General features: G+C 39.7%; 1 protein-coding gene across 1 annotated transcript in view; it reads right to left on the bottom strand.

The window, feature by feature from the left end:
* Positions 1-17550, bottom strand: part of CRYBG3 (crystallin beta-gamma domain containing 3) — a gene marked incomplete at its 5' end in the record, with an annotated part of 82055 nt that overhangs the window by 48965 nt on the left and 15540 nt on the right. The window contains one exon of the mRNA XM_084201073.1: positions 6372-6805. Within this exon, the coding sequence (XP_084057199.1) occupies positions 6372-6805 (434 nt within the window). The remainder of the gene's footprint in view (positions 1-6371; positions 6806-17550) is intronic.

Genomic DNA, 17550 nt, shown 5'->3' on the forward strand with positions numbered 1-17550 from the left:
GCCAGAGGGGATAGCTTCATGATAGAAATCTGCAGTCTGAAATACTTAATGTCCTGGGACATCACAATGTATGTTTGAAAAGGTCAAAAGTTTGATTGAACAAAGTGATTTACACACAGTTGATTCTGCAGGAAATTTCAAAGCTAATGTTCCATAAGGGTAATTAAGAGCCAACGACAATTTTAATAAATGCAAACACAGACTCTGTGACCTTGGAAGGAATGTTTTTCCCTCCCCTTCCCCTTTAGGGTAGTACTTCTTGATTATTTCCCACATCTGGGAAAACCTATTCTTTGAGTCTGAAGGAAGAGGGAACACATCAAGGCTGACCCAAAACACCAGAGGCTGTGAGACCAAGACCAGCACAAAGGGATCACTCCTAGCCCTTCCTTGCCCTATCGCCCCTGTACCTGGCAGCAGCCAGCCCTCCTACCCCATACTTGTGAGAACTGTCCTCACCTGCTGCCCTTCCCTTTTCCTCTGTCCCACTCAGGGATTCAGGTGCCCCTGACTTGCCCCTCCCCAGGGAGCAGGGACAAGCAGAGCTGCTGCTGCTGCTTCTCACTGGTGTGCAAGAGCTGGGGACAGCAGTGAGGTCTCCCCTTAGTTTCTCATCTTAAGGCTGAAGAAAGCCACTCCTCTTGGCCTCTTCTGGGATGTAATGAAGAATCAAAGCCAGGACATTCCTTTACACTCTTCAAGCAAGAGCGTAGCTTCAGGTGTGGTAGGAAAAGCAAAGGGTTTGACTCAGTTGAATACATTGCACAGTTGAACAACCCTACCAACAAAAAAAGTTCAGTGGAGAAAAAAATCCAGTGAATTAGTTCTTGATTTTATTTATTTAGCTCAATTTTGCATCACACATCTGTTAAGAATTACTCTTAAAATATAAAGTGTCGTTCTTCAGAAACACAAAAATCTTTGCTTTGGCACCTACAAGAACCTTTCCTTTGGACCACATCCCATCTCTGGGTAGGCACCCCTCTCTGGCAGATAGAGAAATGCTTTGAGGTCTGCATTTCTCCCACAGCACAGCCCTGACAGTGACCACCCTCCACAGTTCACCCAGGAAATCAGGGACAGGATGATCCTGCTCCTTCCCCAGGACAGCCTTCTAATTTTGGGTGGTATTTGGCTGACCTAGAAGGGTGAAGCTGCCCAAGTAGTTTATGCCCCTCCTAAAGTGACAGCAGGACACTCTCAGCAATGACTCCCTGCCCACCTGAGCAATCCGAAACTGAACAACACTGCATTTCCATGGCCAGAAAGCCATCAAAAGATCAACAAATCAACACCAACAAATGCAGGAACAGCAGCTTCCCCACCTTCAGGAATTACCTGATGAGACCACTGTCTGGAATTAAGTGATGAATTTCTGTTCATTCACTCTTGATTTTCTGCCAAAGGCATCTATAAGGAAAGATGAATGTTGCTGCTACTGACTGAAATCAAAACCACAATACACAACAATCCATCAGACAAATTAATGCCGTGTTTTGTGATCACCACAAGCCTGCCTCTGACAAGCAACACAAAGGAGAATTACAGGCTCTGAAACAAACCTATTAACCAGAATTTTGTAAGCTTGAAGAATTTCATGAGATGTATTTCTATTAAAATAAAAGGGCAGGATTTCTGGCAGTATCAAGGTGGGAAATACTAATTGCTAATACTAACATACATCAATTAGATGTATAACAACAGGTTTACTAGACCTAAAAATAAAATAAATAATAATAAAAAAATTCCTTCACAGAACACAGTAATGTATAACATACTAGAACTGGAAACAGATTGAAATTTCATTCTCCTTAGGACTACCTCCCTTCTGAATGAAATTGCTTGCAATGCTTTCACTAAGTTATTCCTAGTACCTGGCTCTTAGTAGGGTGTGAAATTTAAATGCATGTTTTGAGCTTTGGAAATCATCCCCACCCCCTCTTCTACCTACAGTAAGAAAATCCTTGCAGTTGTGGTGTTCTGAGTTTTTTCTCACATCCATATCTACAAGGTTCATAACAGAAGGAAGAAGATGGGATCTTAAAATACTTTTTGAATTCAAATATTACTGTCTTAAGCAGGACTACTTAATCAAAACATTTAGAGTAAGGAAAATTTTGATTTTTTTCTCTTCAGCCATGTTCAGCAATGCAATAAAGATCCTCCCTGCTGAACTCCAGAACAAGCTGTGCAGTTTCACAAGCACTATTGTTCTGCACACCACTATTTGTAACACCCACTTATTGTTACTGGATGTTAAAAAAAAATCTACTAGAAAATAGAAAAATGGCTTGCAGTCAATGGAACAGATGTGGTTCATATGTCTTTGGGGCAGGAGGAAAACACCAAAGTTCTATCCTCAGTCACCTGCACAAGGTACCACTCATTACCACCACTGGAATTCCTGAGAAGATGGCAGGTATTCACTGCAGGAAGTCCATTCTCAATTTGGAAGACAAATCATTGCTTTTTTTAGTGACAGCCAATATATGTAAAAGTGAAAGAATTTTACATTATAGGAAAGAAAGATAATGGAGCAAATCTGTGTTTTATATTTGTCGCCTACTTTATGAAATTGTCATCTCTCTCATGTAGACTTTCAGCAATGAGAAATGAGGTGAAGTGCACCCCCAATGTTCCATGGTTTTATTTTTAGGGCTCATTTCATCAGCTAAAGGTTGTCTTTTAACATCACTAAGGAGTGCAAAGGCTAAGAGTAAACACAAAGTTTTCACTTTTATACCTACCAGTAGGCCACAGGGGACTATTCTACCCAAAAGCTGCCATCTTACCTAAGTAAGAGGGTTTTTCTACTCTAAGTGGCAAATACCCTGCAATTGCTTGCTTGCTTTCACTTCTTCAAGGCAAAGAAGCCTTCAACCACCCCAGAGAAATGGAAGACTGAGGGATGAAATATCTGGAGACTGAGCCCAACTCTCCTCACCCATCTTCTGTGCTGCCATTATTGTCCGTAGTAATTGTTGTCTAGAGACTTTGCCAAATGTATCATGGTTTTTTCTTTTGTGCTCCTCCTTTACCACTTGCCACTGTTGGGATTAAAGGAGCCTTTGAGGTACAAATTACCTCTGAGCCAACCAGACAGGGTGATGGAGGAATAAATAATGTGACCTACATATTTTGCCCCTCAAAAACATGTACCTCCACAGACTGAGCTCATGAATTCCACTTTCCTTGGCTCAAGGCCTGGAAACTCAAGTCTTTACCAAGTGCCAGACCTCCCACTGAGGGCAAAATTAACCTCAGTTTACAGGTCAGAGCACTCTGATATCCTTGTATTTCACCAAATATTGCTTTAAGGATATGAGGAGAATGAGGTTGTCTGAGTAGAGGCATCTGAGACCATCTGGGAGGTTTTTGAAATCTGAAAGGTTGTTTGGTTTAGGCCTTCTTTTTTTATACAACTCTAATGGGGATTATGCAATCTAACAACCATCCTTCTTCCACTTATTGCAACCTCCTCACTAACCAGAGACAGTCCCTAACGCTGTATTTCACTGCAGTTTAGAATTAACAAATTCATTTACATCTTCCTCAGGACAAAGGAAACTGCTGTAGGATTAATAATGCAGTGGTCACAAGGATTTGTAAAGCTCTCTTTCACATCCTGCCTCTACAGAAAATGCTGAAATTGTAGTTTAATGCAATAATCAATGAAACCAATACTTTTGGCTTTAAATGGCTCACTAGCACATCTCACACGACTTTTAGGACCCAATCACTTTTAGGTTCACATCATCTTCGCTCTTCATGGTTTCCACACCTTCCTGCTGCTTTGTGCTAAGTCTTTACCCCTTCTCCCCATCATTCCTCATGTGCTTGTAGCATCCACTCCCAAGAAGACTCTTTAGCTAACTGGCAGCAACCAAGAGCATTTTTACAGTTTAGCCATGCTAATTGAATACCAGGTAGTTAATATTTAGTAAAAAACCCAGCTAGTAGTAGAAAGAATAAACTACTCTACATCCTTTAAGCTTTTATAAAGTAAAAGAGAAAAAATCCAGCACAACCACTTCCATAAAAGAAAAAAAAAACAACCCAAAACTAGTTATCCTTACTAAAAAATCAGTTATTCAAACTTTTTAGAAAGGTAAACAATGCAGGCCACTGCTTCCCTGCAGCCATTCCAATTTTTCTTTACTAATTGCTTCAGAAGAGCACTTCACATTGTGTGGTCAGGCAGAGAAAAACATAATTAAAGTTACACAGAGATTGTCTAACTTGTTAGTATCCCAAGCCAAAAAGGGCAGAATGTACACTGTACTTTTGAGAATGAGCTTAAAAGGACATAGATTGGTTTAATGTTTCCCCTCATTTATGACAACTACAATGAATATAATTTTTCTTCCATTAAAAAGTTATTTTCCATGGAAAAGCTTTATTCTGTATATAGGTCAACCTCCCTTACCTCCAAACTAGCAACACACATTCTTTCATCCTTGCCTAGCCATGAGACAAATCTACACTGAAAAAAATCTACATTGATTTGCAAAGATTACCTAACAATACAGGACAATACCAAAGGATGGTCAATTGAAAAATCCAACTGTAACTTTGACTTCAGGAAAACAAAAATAACTCAAAAATTTCTGTACAGAGCAAAGAGGTCACTTCAGTGAGTTAATACCCATACCTTCCAAACTCTTCAAACTTTGATAAATGCCTTATCTTATTAATCTACATTTTTATGAAGAATTCACAAGAAAAAGGGGAATGAGATCCATCTTACCCGGTAAATTGTGCATAGACAGTGAAGGACATACTACAGAAACAGCAAATGGCAGCAAGAGACTGATGCAGCAGCAACCCAGCCTGCCCAACAGGTTTTAGGGAATACAGTTTGCTCAGGAACCAGACCAAAGAACACCATGCTCCTGGCCTCTCCTGGGAACAACTATGGGGGGAAGAACTTTTCTCCTGCATTGATCAAAGCAGTGGTGGTGCTGAGCTGAGGCTTGGAAAAAGCACAGTCAGATGAGTGATAAGAGTCTGGAATAAAAACCAGTCGACCATGTCACAGACCAAACCAGAGTGCTCAGAAGAACACAACCAGTATTATTATTAATTACTGTATTTTGAAGGTGGAAATACAGTTTTAACTTCACTTAAATAAGTATCACATCACCTATTCATATCCTGATCAGCCACTGCATTTATAACATAAAGCTTCAAATAATTATTCTGCCAAATAATAGGTAAGGGCAGAGTGCTGGAGACATCCCCAGTATAGAAATGGAATTCAACAAGCAGCTATTTTGCCTGTCTCTGACCTCCTACATGGAGATGAAACATTTCACATGCCACCAATAAACAGACTGAGCACAACTCAAACTAATTTTAAAAAAATTAAAATAAAAAAAAGGTGTTTCTTCTGAGCCCATCCTCCCATTCTGCAATGCAAGCAGGAGCACTGTGAAAGACTAATTGGTTACTCCTAATCATTACTTTCTGCTTAAATTTGAAATAAATATTCTGGGCCATAATGAAAGCCTGAGTCATCATCTCTTGCAGATCCACTGCCCACAAAAAAGTCCATGTTCTACACCCATCAAAACCTGGACAGGTACCAGAGGCATACATTCACACCTAACTCCAAATCCATGCTGTGCTGACCCACATGCAGCCAAATTTCCAACATAACAGCTACAAATTATTTTGGAAAACTAGTATCTATGTTTATGACAGTCATAAAAGGTTTTGTAATACAGAGTGTTGACCACAGCCAGTGTTTTAAGTTTTCTACTCTCAAACATACAATGGTGCCCTTGCCACCACTTTTTTTTTTTTTAAATCTTCTTTTAAAAATACTACAGGACAATAAAGAATGCTCCAAGTTTTGGCTAATTGAAATTGAGTGCTTTACACAACCTTCTTTACCTCACAGGAAAACCCCAAATAACTAGGGGGGGGGGGGAAATCACACAAGCAAAAATCACCCAGCCAAATGAACTAGGAAAGATAATTTAAAAGTGAGAAAAACTTACTTGCAGAAGAAAAAATATTGAACTGCTGAGATACAAAAAGGACGAACATTCAAGCTTTTATATAGGCCATAATATGGATGGAAATAAGCTCTTTATACTACTTTTTCTTAACATATTTGTAAATGCCACATCTAGTCAAGAGTCTTCTAAACAACTTCTTTAAAGTTATATTTTGTTGCAGTTGACTTCTCCCATGCTCATTTATTTAGGGCAGTTGCTAGAGTTTTGCACAAAGTCAAGCTCAGGCACACTCCAACCACCCTTAGAAATGACAGACATTTCTCATACAGTCAGCTGAACTTGGTCAGCATAGTTCTGTAAAGACACACTCAATCATCAACATATTTAATATTGAAGTATAAAACTTACTTTTCTGAGTAAGTATCTGAGGATTGTTTCCAGCCTCCTTGAAGATCCTGTGTGATATCTTTCCCAATATTATTTAAGATGGCATCATCTTTATTTACAGAATCCTCTTTTTTTCTAGCTGTAGGCTCTTCAATTTTTGGGTGCTTTGGCTGCATGTCCTTTGGAAAGGTATTTGTGCTCTGTAAATCCTTTTCACATCTGTTGGGTTCATCTTGGAAGGTAGAGGATTTAGATTCTACCAAAGAAGATCTTGTTGCAATATTAAATAAGCTGCCAAGGAAATGAAAAAAGCCTTCTCGGGGTTGCTTGTCTTTATCTGATGTTTTGCTTCCAGGAGTCAAACTCGGAAGGCTATTAGCCTTTTTCAGCTCCTCCTGGATTTCAGACTTGCTAAGGTCTTCTGTGGAATGGTTCTTCTCTTCATTTTGACAAGCCTAAGATAAATACAAAAAGCACATAAACATGATGGTTCCTATCATTTTCACACATTCCCAAATTCCTTGATTTTAATTTGCACCTATGCATTGTATTCCTTTCAGGAGATCTGTCATTTAAAAAGGTTAAAGCCCACTGCTTGTTGTCTTCTCTTTTTGTACCAAAGAGGACCCTATTCCACAAAAAGTAAAACCGACTAACACAGGCTAGAATATTCTCAAAGCAGCTGCAGTGGAAAAAAATACAAGACAGATGGTAACAATTGCTTCAACTGGCATCAAAAACATGGGGAAGAAGCAAGGAACAGTTATTTCACACTTCCAACTAATCCCCTCAGAAAGCACAGCTTCACAAACAAACCTCCATGTGCTTGTGAGAACAGTTTTCAGCTTGCAAATCTAGGCAAGAACACTACAGCCAAACACAAACAACCCACAGCCTTCTGCACTTCTGAAAAACTGAGGAGAATCAAGAACAGAATGGGGACAAAACAAACTCAACTCACATTCCAGAGGTGAATCCTACCTATTATCCTTAGCAATTTGATGTTGAACCCTCTGGCCAGCTCTCCTTCAACTGCACAGCTGTTTCCAAATGGATTTGTTGTCTCCCACAGTCTCCAGCACTCTTTCCCTGGTTTCCACACAGCCAAGGTCCTACAGAGCACCAGCCCTGCACCTCTGAACTGCCTATTGGCCCTATCAGTGAACCGAAATGAATGAGCACCAAGGCAAGGCTTCACCTCATTCGAACCACATGTTCATTTCTTCCCTCAGCTCAGCTGAGCATCTACACCCAGAGGCAAGGCAAGCTCTATTCCTCACCAATTTATGCCCTTGAATTTCCTCTTTGTCAGCTCCTCTCAGAGATCCAGGGACTGCTGTCCAAGCTCACGTTACTTCTGTTAAGACCATCTGCCCAAAAGGGTGATGCAACTTCACTGGAAGGCTTCACAAACACCACTCATAGTCACATTTTCAGCTCCACAATCTGCAAATGTGGTTTTTTCCTCTGGACTAAAGCTTTCTGGGAAGCACCTCCCTCCCCCATCCCCACCCTTTGTAGTGGGTGCCATAGGCTATTGCTCCCTATTTTATCTTTACAGTACAACCCTGTAATTTCAATTCCTGATTCAACCCAGTTTATTAACAGATTAAAGTTACCCCAAGCTTTTCTCAGATGAAATCTATCCTGCTCAACAGGAGTGGGAAAGAACATGAACAAAAAGTCCTATGCAAATTTTAGTTGTGTCAACAATACATTTGGATAAGAGTAATTGTTTCAAATTGGGGCAACACCTACACAGAAAGCTACTATTTCCACTAGGTGACCAATCCTATTTCTACTTGAAGTAATCTTAAATAAGCCAGCAGGCTTATTTGTTAATAAGCCACCTAGGATCATGTTAATGATGAAAAAAGTGCTTTAATGAACTCAGCTTCATCCTTGAGGAACAGCAATTTCTTAAGAACTTTCAAGATATATTTAGTGATACTGAAGCAGTGGTCTTTAAACTTCAAGCAATGCTTTTTTACCCTTTAAATACGGAGCAGATACAATTGCTTAATATTAAAAGATGCATGCATTGAAAATGGAATTGTTTACTGGAACTGTGAGGATAGAAATCGAACAGCACTAATTTGTCCTTGGGAAATCCACAAAACGTCCATTTTCTATGTACAGGCAAGACACTTGTACAACCACACTGAACTTTTAAGTAAACTTTTAAAAGTGGGCTAAGTACAACTCTGGCCTTTTTTCATCCCACCTGTGACAAACCTCACCGGCTCCCTCACATACTGCTCTGATCAACAGCTGATGCATCGCAAAGAGCTGCAGTCACCCCTGCAGGATCAGAGATTTACCACTTTACATGTCAACTCTACCCAAACCCACCCCTGGAAATGAAGACGCCAACAGTACAGCCTGTAAATTGCCACAGCTCTGGCTGCTGTTTTCAGTATCACACAAGTAGCACACGAGCCTGGAATCAACCTCTTGAATTATTGACTTCATCTGAGAGGAACTGAGTACTTTGCATAACGAAATACAAAACAGGAACAAGAAAACAAAATTATTTCCAAAATTTGATGAGTTAATGGTTCACCATGTCAGCTTCAAAGTTCTACTGTCATATTTTCTTCCTTCACTTCAACTAACACCTCAGCATTCTTCAATGCCAGATTTTAATTCAACTTTAAGTGAAGGAAGGCATTTCTCTGTAGTTTTGTACTGTTCACACATATTTGTCTAATCTAAAAGAGTACCTCAGTGCAGGAAATGCACACAGATCTTGTTCTTTTCTTTGCACAACCCTTTTAAGCCATAAACATTTATATTAACTATTAAAATATCTATGAAGTTAAACTAAATGCAACTAAATGCATTAACTACAAAAAATTGTTACATTAAAAACTTGACAACAGTTTAATCCTATAAGTGTTTTTGTTTGTTGTTGTTTTGTTAGGTGCGGTTTTGCCCATTTTTTTAAACCATTTGTATTCAGAAACTAGTGGAGGGTTTGGGGTTTTTTTCGTATTAGGAACTGAGACATCAAATATAGTTAAATCTCTACATGTGAAAGTCTTCTCTGAGCAGCTCTGAGACATAACACTTGTGAAGACTGTGCTGCTTATTTGTGAGCATAATTTATGCCCTGCTTGAAAAGGTGTTTTGTAGTCTCTGCTTCCAGAAACAGAAATCTATTTAGACTTTCCTTCCTCTTTAATCTTCCTTTCTTTACTTAACTTTTGGTAAATCAAAAGAACAGGAAGCTTTAATATGAAAGGGTCCTTCCATACCTTTAACCATAAATAGCGTCTTGCATGAAAAAAAGCCACAGAGAATATTTACACTGTGCTTATTTGAAGATATATGTGGATATTAAGTCCTAACACAGAAACTATGCAAATCCTTCTTTCTTCCCTCCAATATAATCAATCCTACTCTCCATATATTCTCCCTCCTGCTCCACTTTGCCATAACAGACAGCTTGAGCTATTGGTATTTCATCATTTGCACACAAAATCTCAATTCAAAGTCTGAAGCACTACACAAACACCACTGTTCCTGCTGCAGATTTTCAAGTTTGTATTTTAAGATGGTGCCATATTCAAATTACTGAGACAAAACCACCAAGTTTTACTTTACAAAAGCCGGTAAGCCTCTAGCACACCAGGAACCTTCAGGCACGAGCACCTGATGAACATGCAGCATGGTGGCAATTCCACAAGCCAGAATCACAGAAACTTTCACTTAGCATTCCCCCTGTCTCTCTCCCAGTCTGTCTCTGACAAAAGCCCCTAGTGAGCACTCAGGGGAAAAAAAAGGTAAGGGCGTAGGGTTTATATAAAATAATCCTTTCCATGGTACAGCCCACCAGTTTTCAATAATCAGGGCCTCTAGCAACCTTGACAGAGCATTTGATTCCCTGTCACAATTAAGCTTGAGCAGTCTGATACTCGCCACACTGCAGGAACACCAGTGACTCTTGTTTGGCCTATACTTCATGTCTTCAGCCAAAACAAAATAAATTTTAAAAGTCTTTTTACAGTGTCACAGCAGTCTGAATAGTTTCTCAGGTTCACCAAGAAAACAGTGGTTTCTGGAGGGAAACCTACCTGCCAGATCCCCTTTGAGATCCTTGCTGATGCAAGGAAAAGAATTTTCCTGCTATAGTGCTGTCTTTCTACTCCTCTTGTAATGAACTGTCATCAGTCTTCCCCTTGCCTCCCCTTTCCCACTCTCTGTGAGCTTTCCTGCTTGTGACATGCTTCATGAAGCTTTAATTAGCTTTTAGTCCTTTGGCAACTCGTTCCTCCAAGTTTCACTGAGCAAGCCCTGGGCGACCTGGCCTGACCTTGTAGCTGAACTGAGGCTGGACTGGATGACACTCTGGGGTCCCTTCAACCTGAATTATCCTATGGGCCTGTGCCTCACATGCAACCAGGCTGGTGTGGCAGAGTGTGAAACAAGATTACGACTTCAATCAGGTGACCGAGGAGACTGCAGCCATAAGTGATTCTGTGTCTGGGCACTGTGCTCCCACCTTGCTGCACTGCAGCCTGCCAGCTGGGACTCAGGGGACAAGCCCCCGATGCCACGTCCCAGGCAGGATTGTTATCCCAGCTGATTATCCTCTCCAGGCTGGCAGGATTGTTATCCCAGCTGATTTATCCTCTCCAGGCTGTAATCCACTCCAGGCCACAGCACGGACACCCGCCCTTAGCCAGCTGCACCTTGGCAGGCAGGCCCAGGCGAACAACCCCCGAGGTGGCACAGCAGCACACAGAGGAGGGTAACCTGCCAGGTTACCTCGGTTTTCCTCACCTCCTGCCCAGCAGGGAACCCTTGTGACCACCCTTGTAAAGCATTTTTTCTCAGCAGCTGGGCGGCTGAAATTTGAATTGCCAGAGGTTCTCAGTCAGCAAGGGCTATGTCCGTCTGCCAAAAATACAACCTCTTTTATTGCCCTAACGAGGGAAATGAAAACATTACCAGCATTAAAACACAGATCTGCATGAACAAAGCATTAGCTTGCAGCCACAACTGCCAGACATTTGGGATTTCCCTCCCCATGAATGAATGCTCATTACGAAGCAGAAACTCCAGACAGCCGCGCAGGGACCTCTCAGGCTGCCTGTCCTGCAGCACTGAGAACATCCTGCCTCCTTCACAGACACCCTTCTACCACCTCATCTCTCCTGCACTTGTGGGAGAAGATGGCCTGCCATCAGAAAGTTAGGATCATCACTAATTCACCCCAGGGACTTTCAACAAGTCACTTAACCCCAACATCCTGATTTGAGAACGGGTCACGGCACTACTCCTGAGTTTCTGTTTGCTGGCATTTAGAAATTAATTAACAGCTTCAGGCTGAAGTGCTGGGTGCACAATGTAGGCATTGCCACATATAGTACAGGAAAATTAATTTTGTTCCTAGCCTTAGCTTTGACCTTTCAACATCACTGAGATGGCTGCATTTCATTTAACAATTATGAGCATCTCATTCAGTTTGAACACTGACACAGTATATAAATTCTGTGTGCTAAGCAAAATCCACAGTGTTATAGCTGGGACTGGTGGCAGGCTAGCTCATCCACGCAGTGAGTCATTAATGCAGATTTTTCAACAGATTTTCTTTCTGTAGAAGGTTAAAGCACCTTTGGTGTAATCTCTCATTCTTTTTCAGCGAGTGGGACACACTGAGGTGCCTTAAATCCACATGTGAAATAGCTTTTCTTTTTTCAGGTACTGTGAGGAAAATCTCTTAGGCTTTTGTAACCAAGAGGAGGCAATACATACGGAAACCAAATGAAAAACTATTGGACATAGTGAGACATAGATTAAGAACAAAGCTTGTCTAAGGAAATTAGAATGGCATTAAGAAAATTTCAGGGAAAAGTACTATCAGGTAGTGAAATACACAATAGGAACCCCTAAAAGTCCACTGTTGCTAGTGTTCATAAGCCAAATGGATAGGAAAAGCCCACTTTTACCATGTGTTTTTTCAATTTAAGCCAGTCATTAGAGTGGTGGTGTCAAAGACGTAAGGGCGGTCTGCCATTGCAAAAAACTACTTAGTCTTTACTAAAACACACCTTTTAACTAATGAGAAAAAGTAAAAACCCCCCAAAAGAAACAAATAGTGACTTGGAGTTTTGGGGGAATTTTAGTTAAAGTTATGAACTTAGTACCTCTACAAATACCCAATTAACCTGAATATTTTGGCATTTTATACTGTGAAGTTTTCCTTCCACATTCTCATTTCTCTGCTTCGTTTGACATGAAAAAAATCATGTCATGGCAACCCTGGAAGACAAAAGTAACTAGAAAACTAATGAAATCATGGCATCATCATAATCAGGAGTAAAAGGTAAACAGGAAGAGACTTTCAGTTAAACTGTATCAGTTTTGCATTTTTAAAAATAAACCTATTTAAAGTCAATGACTATTTAACATTTGGAAAGACAACAGCATCTGTTCAAAGTTCAGCACCGGGACTTTAAAAATTTGTTTATCCATTTGAATTCTTGAAACAGCAAGGAGTCATTAGTGTATATTTAATTTGTCAGATGAGGAAAGAAAAGATGAAACAAGCATTCTCTGAAACTCTAAAGTATTCTCCTAAAATCTGAGGAAGTATCCAGAGATAAGTTCCCTGACGGGAACAACAGATAAAGTGGTCGGGGTGAGCATTTCAAATGAAAAGGCAGAAAAGAGGAGGTACAATTTGAAATAAAGTTTCTGCTGGGTCACCTGCACAAGGAACTTTATACTCAGTGAAAGTCTCTAGAATGATCAAATTAACTTTTTAATTTAAAAGTTTCTCTTCACACCATTTGCAGAGCTGCTCAAAAATCTTCCCTTCTGAATTTTCTCATTAAACTATTTTAAAGCTCTGATTGAAGATTAAAAACTGGTACTCACTTCTGAGTATGCAACCATCACCTCATTACTACAAGGGCTACTGTAGAGCCAGAGAGAACAGAATTAAATTGTCTGTTTTAATTCTGTTCTTTCCCCCAAAGTCTTCCAGTACTACACTTTCATTGCCTTTTAATGAATATGTTTCCACAAACATGAAACAATTTTTGTTCTCTTTTATTTGACATCTTGTTGAAGCTTGGGTTAAAAAAAAAAAAAGGTGAAATTTACCTTTTCAAAGGAGAAGGTGACAGGACACTAGGAATGGGATGAGACAGTGTGATTTCCACCTGCATTCACATTCTATTGGCAGATTATAGCACCTGGCATCACACTTTTGCTCCACCTGTCTGCTGGTTTTCTGAGCTAAACAGACCAAGGTTGAAGCCTTTTTTTTCCCCCACCTATCCTGAAACAAAGTTCCCTCTCATGATCCCTTCTTTGACAAACTAAAGTAGCAGAGAGGGAAGCACATTTCAAGATCATTCTTTCTAAAAATCTTCAGCATGACAAGGGAATTTACCAGAACTTTAGATGGGATGATCTTGAAATATCCCCCTTAGCACATACAGCTGTTAACATCAACCATCAATTTAACAAAGTATCCTGGGAAACTAAAAGGTACCACCTATAAAATTCCATTTCAACAAAAGTCTACATCATGGCTGAGGAAAAAAATAATCTGCTTTCAGCTTTCACAACAGAAATCTTGATGGTACAAACTCCAAAACAATTTTTGTTTTATCTTTCATTTGTTGCTGCGGACAGTGACAACAAGATTTTTTAAAAGTAACCCTCAGGTTTTAAAAAAATTCATGGTTGGCAGCAATAGTACATCTCCCTTGACTACCAAAAGAAAAAGTATCCCCCTCTCTGATTTCTAATTATTAAGTCAGGAATTTAGCAGGAATTCACAGACAGCCTGAGCAGGCATTACTTAGACAATTAGTGATGAAATTTAAAATGATGAGATTTTTGAAATAAAATCATTATAAAATAGAACCATGACAATATAAATCCCTACCCCATGCTATACAGAAAACAGTATGTAATTAACTAAGACTGTAGGTTTAATTTTGATTTCTAGCTTTTTTGTAAAGCTTAAAACTATAGTCAAAATAAGGGACATTGAGTAGGAACAGCAACCTATATCCAGCAAGTTCACGAGACTTCTAGAAAAGTCTCCTGTAAATTGGCACACTGGATGAAAAATTTTGTGACAGAGAATTACAGCACAAATTAGGCTGAAAGGAATGTGGCTGGGGAGGTCATGCAGTCTGTGCTCTTGCACAAAGCAGCTCTGGTTCATCCAGCTTTGAGTATTTCCAAGCATAAAGATTCTGCAACTTACTTGGGCAAACTGTTTCAATATGTGACCATTTTTAAAATAAAGGGGGGGAAAAAAAAAAGTAAGTAAATTCATATAGGTGACTGGAATTCCCCATGTTCCAACTTGTACCCGTTGCAAGTCCAAAAAGAAGCTGGCTCCATCTTATCACATAATTGCAGTCCTTGCCATCAAAATTTAATACCATGTCTCCTGCTTAAATACAGCCATCTTTATATTACCTTGAAATGAAATTCATGTGAGAAAGCAGACCTACAGAATAATCTCTATTTTCCCTGTTCACAGTGTACAGGAATACTTGTCAGAGGACAATTAGCTACAGGTTTAATTTGTAGCACAGAAGCTTTAGATGGCATGTTAAGAAAAAGGGTTTTTAATTATAAGGTCTATGAAATTGGTAGAACAGTTGTCTGATGAGGTTGGAGAGATCTTAAGAGATCTCCATCCCTGGAGGTCTTTGAGAACGAGTCAGACAAACTTTTATCAGGTATGACATAGATACAGAGCTCTCACCTTGGGGCACACGAGCAGACTTGATAATCTCTGCTGTACTTTCTGCCCCTGAGTTTTCTGTGAAGGCTGAGACTGTCTCAGGTTAATTCAGGCTTGAGCCTATGGGCCAAATGATTGAATACTTGATGCTACTGAAATACTGTAATCTAAATTATACATCTGGTGTATCAAATTTGCTTTTACTTTTTGGAACTTTCGGGTTTGCCTGACACAGCCCACATGGTGGTTTCTGCGCTGATATGCACAGAATTCCTTCCTGATAGGTTATGGAAGAATGGATTATTTTCTCCATGCACTGCTACAGGAAAGATACCCAGTGACCATGAAACCCTTTTTCAGCGAGCATTATTACAATATTGCCTTTGAAAACAAAGTCCCTGTAGCACTAAAAGTGGGGTTAATGATATACTAATGTGTACTGGACACTCTGTAGTGCAGATATTTAGCACACTAAACATGAAGTTCAAGAGCTGTTTACATCCACACAACCATCTGTTCAGTAATCACGCTGCTCAAACGGAGCGTTTACTCAGAAAGGACACCCTTTACAGCCCTAATTCAAAGAAACAGAAGCAAAACAAAACCTGTAAATAAATATTGGGAGGGGGTGGTGTACTTTCTGCAATCAATTAACAGACACAGCAAATACATTTCAGTAATATTTTCTTGAAAGTGATCAAGTGATATCTGATGAAGTCCCCCTTGGCACACAGAAAAATTAGGCTTAAATTTTCAAAAGGTGCGTATTAAAATATCTTTTCCTCCCTTTATGAGCTAAATATTTCATTGTAGGGAAAAAATAACAGGGGTAAAGTACAGAAGTTGCATCTGAAGTGCTCAGAAGAGTCAAAGGACTACCATAGCTCGGCACAATTCCCAGCTCTACTCACCCAGTCAGTTATAATTTAGACATTCGACCTTTGCTGCTAAATCAGAGACTTACAGCTCCTCTGCTATTTCGCCCCTGGCCTCCTGCTAAGATGGCCAATGAATATACAAAATCACAGCATGGAAGTCTATCAGAAATAGGATGGCTCATTAACTTGGTGACAGCCAACACAGGCAGAACATGGTTTCACTTTTAGTTACCATCTACCTGAAATGCTCAGGTAGAAGCACAGAAATGTGCATGCCTGGAAACCTGCCCAAAACTGATCCAAGTACAGATTCAGACATTCTTCACAAAGCACACTTTTCATAACATTTTTTGTTTTTGTCAGCCTACAATAACCTTGATGATTGGATGAAAAAACCTGAAGCATCTTTTAATAACACAGATCATACCTTTCATAGAATCATTTAGGCTGGAAAAGACTCTTAAGATTATCCCAACACCACAATTAAGAAAGCAGCAGTTCTCTCCAACTGCTCAAGTGCAGTCTGGTGATCTCTGAAGAAGACAGTTTATTTTGGCCAATGTGGTGTTACCAAATTTCAAGTGTGTACTGGAGACAGCAGTGAGAGGAAAAAACAGAAAAATATTTTCCTCAGAAAATGTAGCAGGGGGAACATCAGAAAACCAATACTTTCTCTACTTCCTCTGAATAAGTTTTTACTATCTAATTGTAATTTCTGTGCATACAAGATAAAAAGTTAGACTGCTCAAAATACTCACTTACTATGCATATGAAACTGTTCAAGTGTATTACAAGGTTTTTGATCAGCTTAAGAAAGAGGAAAATTAGACAGGAAGCTCTCAGTACAGCTGAAGAGCCAGCACATCCTATTAGTATGAAAACCACACCTTCTTCCTAAAGCCTGTACAAACACCAGGTATTATTTCAAAGATAACATCATGGGTTTAGGCTTTTTAACATAGGTCTAAAACAATATATTTTAATAAAAAGTTATGGCAAGACGAAGAGGAGATCATCAGATACCTGAAAAAAAAACTTTACAGCACTAATTTTGGCACCAGCTTTTAGTAAAGTATTAGAAAAACATGAGTTCAGAGTAAAAGACTACTGAAACAGATTCAGCAGGAAAGATTCTGAATTGTGGCTTTTGTAAAGAAAAAAAAAATCAGATTTAGTTTTTGGCATGAAAGAAATACTGTTAGGTAATTTAAACTTGCTATGCTTGCTTTGCTCCACCTACACATCCTGCTTTTTCCCTGAGACCTAGCCCTATTCATACTTCCTTTTAAGCAACTCTTAGTGCTGAATCCCAAATGCTTCCCCTTCCTCAGCCTTGTCCTGGGCGGGGACCCACCTCCAAAGGAAAATCTGGTTTGGAATTTTTCACTGATCTGACACAGAAAAATGAGATTTTTTTTAAAACTGAGAAAATGTCTCTTCTATTATAGTAGAGAGAGTCTTCTCTGGTTTATCAGAAACCTTTCTGCTTGCATTCCAAGGCACAAAATTAATGACTTATGGCAATAGGAAGCCGTGAAGCGCCATTCTCCAGGAGCTCTGAACTGACAAGAGTTGGCTTGAATCCACCCAGCTTCCAAAC

The sequence above is a fragment of the Fringilla coelebs genome (genome assembly GCF_963513975.1).
Source record: "Fringilla coelebs genome assembly, chromosome: 2".
Lineage (NCBI taxonomy): Eukaryota > Metazoa > Chordata > Aves > Passeriformes > Fringillidae > Fringilla > Fringilla coelebs.